This window comes from Perca flavescens, chromosome 7 (genome assembly GCF_004354835.1).
Source record: "Perca flavescens isolate YP-PL-M2 chromosome 7, PFLA_1.0, whole genome shotgun sequence".
Taxonomy (NCBI): Eukaryota; Metazoa; Chordata; class Actinopteri; order Perciformes; family Percidae; genus Perca; species Perca flavescens.
Window position 1 is genome coordinate 38,896,935 of NC_041337.1, and position 7,973 is coordinate 38,904,907.

The window sequence follows — 7,973 nt, forward strand, 5'->3', positions numbered from 1 at the left end:
CAACTGCCTCCGGAGTCCTCCGGGATAACATATCCTGGAAAGACTCCTTCTTCAGTCGGACGGCTTCCCTGACCACCGGTGTCCACCACGGTGTTCGTGGGTTACCGCCCCTTGAGGCACCTAAGACCCTAAGACCACAGCTCCTCGCCGCAGCTTCAGCAATGGAAACTTTGAACATTGTCCACTCGGGTTCAATGCCCCCAGCCTCCACAGGGATGCACGAAAAGCTCCGCCCGGAGGTGTGAGTTGAAAGTCTGTTGGACAGGGGCCTCCTCCAGACGTTCCCAATTTACCCGCACTACACGTTTGGGCTTACCAGGTCTGTCCAGAGTCTTCCCCACCCCTGACCCAACTCACCACCAGATGGTGATCGGTTGACAGCTCTGCCCCTCTCTTCACCCGAGTGTCCAAAACATACGGCCTCAGATCAGATAAAACGATTATGAAATCGATCATTGACCTTCGGCCTAGGGTGCTCTGGTACCAGGTACACTTATGAGCATCCCTATGTTCGAACATGGTGTTCGTTATAGACAGTCCATGACTAGCACAGAAGTCCAACAACAAACAACCACTCTGGTTTAGATCAGGGAGGCCGTTCCTCCCAATCACGCCTCTCCAGGTGTCTCCATCATTGCCCACGTGTGCGTTGAAGTCCCCCAGCAGAACAATGGAGTCCCCCACTGGAGCCCCATGCAGGACTCCAGTCAAGGTCTGCAAGAAGGCTAAATACTCCGAACTCCTGTTTGGTGCATATGCACAAACAACAATCAGAGTTTTCCCCCCCACAACCCGCAGGCGTAGGGAGGTGACCTCTCGTCCACCGGGGTAAACTCCAACACAGCGGGCGCTCAGCCGGGGCTTGTGAGTATCCCCACACCCGCCCGGCGCCTCACACCCTGGGCAACTCCGGAGAAGAAAAGAGTCCAACCCCTATCCAGGAGTATGGTTCCAGAACCGAGACTGTGTGTAGAGGTAAGCCCCACCAGATCTAACCGGTAGCGCTCCACCTCCCGCACCAGTTCCGGCTCCTTCCCCCACAGAGAGGTGACGTTCCACGTCCCCAGAGCCAGCGTCTGCCGCCCGGGTCTGGTCCGTCGAGGCCCCTGACCTTCACTGCCACCCATGTGGCATCGCACCCGACCCCAACGGTTCCTCCCACAGGTGGTGGGCCCATGGGCTGGAGAGATGGGAGCCACGTAGCTTGTTCGGGCTGTGCCCGGCCGGGCTCCAGGCGCTCGCCGACGAGCCCGCCATCTGGGCCTGGCTCCAGACAGGGGCCCCGGGCTTCCTCCGGGCAGGGTCACTCCATCTCTGCTTAGCTTTTTCATTGGGGTTTTTGAACCATTCTTTGACACACAAACCTCTCCACCACGATAAGGTGATGGTTCACGGAGAAGGAGCAGCAGGTACCATGTAATGGAAAAACGCCTTAAGCTAACCTGCCTCTCTTATCTATGCTATTATAATTCTAGACTACCGGGGAAGCTCCTTCCTTCCTACGACACACTGAGCTGCTCTCTCATCTCTACTTGTTTCCTTTTGTATGCATCCTGTCCCAGAACTGCTTGTTACTAACCTAGCTGTGGGGAGTTTACTCCCCGGAGTCCTTATGTTGTGTGTGCACATGTGTGTGTCTGTCTGTTTGTGTCTTTGTGCCATTTGACCCAAAACGAGAATACGGTCAATCTTAAAAGTTGTGTTTCCGTCCTAATTTTGCTTTTAAACTAAAGTTTGACTCGGGTACATTCACAAAAAGACCCCAGGCTGCATTTTGGCGAGAGTTACACTTTAAGACACTTTGTCCAGTCGCTGTTGGAAATAAGAATCTGTTCTTTATGACTTGTCTGGGTCATGAAAGGTTAAATTAAAATAAAAAAACTATTTGTTTATGGCTGCAGGCCAGCAAAATGGCATCAAACATGTTTTAGAAAAAGAGGAACCTTTTCTTTTGTCCATTGTGCCCGTTATTTGCCTAACATGTAAATAGTGGTTGCCTGCAGCCAAACAATACGGAGGTGTTGTCCACTGTTCATGTGGAACAATGAGTTATATGAGCAGAGACCTGTCTGAAGTCCCACAGTGAGGAGGACAGAGAGGAGACAAGATGGACAAACTTCTTCTGCTCATCATGGCTGCATCAGGTGAGTGTTTATTAGGTTTTATTAATGTTTATAGTCTTTTATTACACATCTATATATCATTGTGGCTACAGAACTCTTATCACATTTTATTCATTTATTTGCAAATCAAATCCACAAAATAAATGACGTACAGCACAGTTAATCATTAGTTACATTATGAGCTCCTTTGTTTTTTCTTTTTTTTTCAACTCTTTTGAAATTCAAAATGCAAAGATCAGCTAAAAGGCGTTTGGCCTGGGCTATACAGCGGCGAGCCAACTGCTGCGGGTGCAATAGTGGTAGGCCGTCTGTGGCTGCTTGCGACTGTGTAGCGGCAGACTATCTGTGGATGTCTGCAGCTACACAGCAGCAACTGAGGACTGCACGGGGGAGTCTATGTGTAGCAGTGAGGAAGGCAGCTGCAGGCAGCACTAAGACAGAGAAAGTCTGTGAATCCCACCAGGCAGACACATTGACATCTCCTATCTATATCACATTGATACACATTGTATATGTCCCCATAATTAATAATAATAAATAAAAACCAGATTTATCATATTTTGCCACAACAATCTGGACTCCCTCTCATACTCTCTCCGACTGGGAGATGGATACAACTAGATGTGATATGATGAACAATTTCCCCTTTTGTATAGGCTAATTGAAAACACCTTACCAAGTCACTCAGGTGTTTCCAATTAGCTAACTAATAACTAACGTCATCATTTTTTTAGTTTGTGTTCCATTAACTCCTCACATTACTGGGTTTACTAGTTAGTTACTGGGTTTGCCAGTTAGTTTGTGTTCCAGTAACTACTCACACTACTGGGTTTACCAGTTAGTTTGTGTTCCAGTAACTACTCACACTACTGGGTTTACTAGTTAGTTTGTGTTCCAGTAACTACTCACACTACTGGGTTTACTAGTTAGTTACTGGGTTTACCAGTTAGTTTGTGTTCCACTAACTACTCACACTACTGGGTTTACCAGTTAGTTTGTGTTCCAGTAACTACTCACACTACTGGGTTTACTAGTTAGTTTGTGTTCCAGTAACTACTCACACTACTGGGTTTACTAGTTAGTTACTGGGTTTACCAGTTAGTTTGTGTTGTTACTCACACTACTGGGTTTACCAGTTAGTTTGTGTTCACTAACTACTCACACTACTGGGTTTACCAGTTAGTTTGTGTTCCAGTAACTACTCACACTACTGGGTTTACTAGTTAGTTTGTGTTCCTGTAACTACTCACACTACTGGGTTTACCAGTTAGTTTACGAGCCTTTTTAACTGGCGACTGACAAGCCGGTCACCAATCCCACACCAATGTTGTCCATGATTTAGGCCAATGCAATTATCCCTCTTTTTATACGCTGTATAGGCCTCTGCCTATGGTGGTTGTGCACAATAGTTGTCCATGACTTACCTGTTTCAATACGAAATGTGTTATGTTAATACTGTTAGATGTGTATGAATTCAAAGTTCACTTGGGAGGTAATTGAGCTTAATGTTATACCACACGATTTAGACTGTTTCTAAGTTGATGCTTTGCGGTTCCAACAGAGTCTCACTCCCATCTTGTAAAATACAGACTCTTGGTCAGGTGCCTTTGTCTTTCTTATTGACGCTAAAAGTGTCTTTTAGCTTCATGTAACGCGCTTTAGCTAAATGCGCTTTGTCGCGTATATTGGCGTCCCTTTTGACGCTGTTATGTTAAGGAAAAGGTCGTGGGTGGGTTTACGTTGGGTTTAGGAAAAGAAGAAAGTGACTTTAGGGAAATTTGCCACATGGGACACGATCCCCGGTCTCCTGGGTGAAAGTCCTTTGTTGTTTGACCCATCCACCCCCCCAACCATACTTCATACTACTCGCTACTGTAGTCGCTCCTAGTGCTAGGTCATCTTCTAATCCCGTGTAGCTGCTGCTCTCCCCGCTACGTTATACAAACCACTGTCCAAACATCCGTATTTTACGAGTTCGGAGTGAGAACGGGTTGGTGGTTCTAGAGGCTGCTCTTTTTATTTCCTGTATAAGCTGGTTCTGCCCAAGTAGGGCAGTCTGGTAGGTTAGTTGTCCACGACTTGCCTGTTTCTATACCAACTAAAATCTGTTATACGTGTAGACCTGTATGAATTCATTCAATGTTCATTTGGAAAATAATTAAGATAATTTTACATGAGATTTATTTAATTTGTGCCCCCCCAAAAACAATGGCATGCCCGTCTGTGAATTTGTGTCTGGCGCCGGGTATGCATCTAAAAAAACTAACGCACTAAAAGACGGGAAAAGTCCAAAAAGCAGAATAGGGTATCTTCAAAAATGTTTTTAAAAGTTTTATACAACTTGTAAATTCTTTTCATATTTATTTAAATATTGAACAAGGCTGATTGAGATTTCCTAATTGGACCCATTACTTATTTACTCAACTACTTCTTCATCCAAATTCAGTTGAGTATCAGCATTACAATCTGGAATTATTCAACTTTTTACACACATTCATAATAATTAAAACCATTTCCCTTTAAAAATGAACCCAGCCCGATCTACCGGGGGTTTGATTTCTCCCTGCAGCTCAAGGTGGAAACCTGTACATTTATCTATCCTGCTTCCGTTACAAATCTGCGGGGACCAATCACAAACTGGCTTATCCACCTGGCGCGCTATTGGCTGGTTTAACACGATGACGATAGAGAAGAGACCAAGCAGCTTTTTGTTTATATTCAACATGATGGCCACCGAACTGCAGCCCCCCGCTGATGCCGCTGTTGCTGCTACGTCACCCAGATCAGTGCTCTGATTGGTTGAAGAACTATCCAATCACGTACAGAGTCATTTGAACTATGCCTGTTGATCATCTCTTGTGCAGACAAAATACAGAGCAGACTCCCCAGACTAATGTTCAATCTTAAAAGATTGAGCTTGGTTTGGTGATAGCCAGACTACCTGTACGGCCCTGTACCTGTGCATATGGAAACACACATCTATTCTATTCTATGATAAAACCTAAGTCATGCAAAGAAACAGAAAGCAGGCGCTGTTGGTGTAACTAAAACATACCATTGTGTATTATCCCTATAACAGTGATATGAAATGTCTTTAAAAAGTTGTTGATATTAAATCTCCTCTATATATGTGTGTGTGTCCCTACAGGGCTGAGTGCTGTCTCATCAGCTGCTGGACTTCAGTACTATTTTGTTTATGACAGGAAGAACTTTACTGAAGCCCAAAGATACTGCAGAGAGAAACACACAGACCTGGTCACTGTAGACAGCATGGAGGTTATGAATAACCTGACCAACATGGCAGATTTAGACAACATGTTCTACTCCAAAAACAGCTACGTGAGTTCACTTTTCTCTCTTTCATCTCAAAGTCTTTCTGACAGGAGGTTTGAAACCCTCCATAGGAACTAATAACTAAATGTAGAGCAGTAAGAAGTAGAATATTTATCTTTGAAATGTAGTAGAAGTCTAAAGTGTTTGAGTTTAACCTTCAGCAGACAGTGTTTCCCTGTTGAGCTGCAGCAGAGGGATGGAAACAAAAGAAGATTATGTGATAGAAAGACTAACAAGACATTAAAACATAGATACAACTAATGCAGTAAAACAAATCTAAAACATCACAAACAGTATTTAGGAGAACAGAGATCTATGTTCTCGAGAAGCTAATTGAAAATCTGTTTGAGTGATCAGAAACTATTGCTGGTAATGATTTATTAAAGGAGGGTAACAGAATGAAGGAGTCGTAGAGGATCAGACTGATAGTATCAAGACTGGAGATGGAAAGATTAGGTAAACATCTGGTCTTCAACAAAAAGCTAGAGCAGAGTCTAATTCTTCATATCACAATCAGAGAGCCTGGATAGGACTGTCTGGTGGCAGCTGGAGGTGGTCACTGTCAGACCCAAGTTTCTACAAACCCGGGGAGACGGAGTTCAGACGATGGGGGGCTGGAGGACCAAATGCTGGATACAGTGGAAAAGCCTGCACAGTGATGTTTTCTTATAATGGACTCTGGTACATCCACGGTTGTAATCTCGGCCGTTATCCAATCTGTACAGATGTCAGAGGTGAGAATATTAACTAGTGAAGTTTCTCTTCTCTGCTTCTCTTTGCCTCTTTGTCTTCATTATTCAGGCCTCTGTAGTATCAGTCAGTCACTCTGACAAAAAGCAGCTTTCACACAGGTTAGTGCCGTTCAAAGAGCTTTACAGCTGACTGAGCAGCAGATAATAAGACGGCAGGAATGAGAGCAGTAAAACAGCTCAGTGGTTCATCAGCATCACCACCACAGGAAGACATATTATATTATAGAGATTGGACTTGTGCATGTTCACGTGCACACATCTTACAATATAAACAGAACATGTGTGTTTAATTAACCTGAGGAAATATTCATATGCAAAAAACAATATAATCTTGTTTTTTAGATTGTTTTGTAGATCTAAGGACATTTCTTATTAATGTGGAGAGACTGTTGGTAAATAAAGTTATTCATTAGTTAGTTTATTGATGTGGTTCTTTATATCTTAGTGGATTTATTGTAGATATTATAAAGACATGAATCACAGATGTGGATGATGGGAGGTTGTATGTTATGCTGCCTCTACACTTCTCTGTGCTTCATTTGCAGGATCAGATGTGACTTTTGTCTCCATCTACACCCCTATGAACTGGACTGCAGCCCAGAGCTACTGCAGAGCTCACCACACAGACCTGGCCAGTGTGAGGAACATGGCAGACAACCAGAAGTTACAGAAGGTGATAGCTGGAGGATACTATAGCTGGATCGGCCTTTTCAGAGACCCCTGGAAGTGGTCAGATGGAAGTACCTCCTCATTCAGCTTCTGGAAGAACGGGCAACCTGTTAACAACGGGAACGAGACTTGTGTGGCTGCAGACTTCAGCCAATCAGGAGCCTGGGAGGTCTGGCCCTGTGACATGGAGAGAGCTTTCATTTGCTACGGTCCAGGTGAGTGCTAACCCGGGATTCAAACAGCTTTTACATTTAGATTCAGGACAATAGAGATGTAACGATATACTCAACTCACGATTGGATTCAGGACACTAAGTTTTCTCAAGATGTTTTCAACAGAATGAGTGAAAATCTTCCATTATTTCTATAAACTGCAAAACAACAGATGTGTCCTCTCATCAAAAGTGACTCTGAAACTGTATTTTATCTCAAAGAACAAAGTTAGATGTTTAAAACAAATCCCACATCTAAATAACTAAATTAATAGAAACAAATCTCTTCAAATAAATAAACTAAGAAGACGTAGTGACGTCTGAAGTCAAACAAGGTCAATCTAAAGTAGATTACACTCTAGGATGTTTAAAAACTGCATCAACATTCATTTCTTATCTCAACCGGTTGTTATCTTTACACATTTATATCCATATTTAACCATCGTTACCTCCCTAGTTCTAACCCGGGACTCTAAACACCAGACATCAGGTTGTGGAGAGTAAATGTGAACATGATGATGTGGATCATTTCCATGGAATAGTTAGTAAAGTTAGCATGCAGTGGTGATCAGCTGCAGATGATCACTTAGTGTTGAATCTATTGTTTAAACTGATGATGAGGAATGAACAGGATGATGATTATTTTCCACACAGAAATGTTTGAACTCATAAAGTTTGTTTGATTTTTACAAAGTGGTGTCTACTTCAAAGAAAGTGCTGAAAGTGAAGTTTGAGAACAAGAAGAATCTGGATCTGAATGACCCTGCTGTGATGGAGGCCATGTTGAAGCAGGTAAATCAGGTTTTATACTGTTTTACCTTTATGAAAAAACAAATCAGATAAAATAAGTTTTGTGTCTCAGCTGAAACAGAAGCTGAGGTCCCA

The 7,973-nt window shown here is 43.3% G+C and overlaps 1 protein-coding gene across 1 annotated transcript in view; it reads left to right on the forward strand.

Moving 5' to 3' along the window:
• Window positions 1-7,103, forward strand: part of LOC114558610 (secretory phospholipase A2 receptor-like) — a 37,000-nt gene extending 29,897 nt beyond the window's left edge. Inside the window, exon 5 of the mRNA XM_028582674.1 lies at window positions 6,754-7,103. Coding sequence (XP_028438475.1) covers window positions 6,754-7,103 — 350 coding nt within the window. The remainder of the gene's footprint in view (window positions 1-6,753) is intronic.
• The last annotated feature ends 870 nt before the right edge of the window (window positions 7,104-7,973 follow it).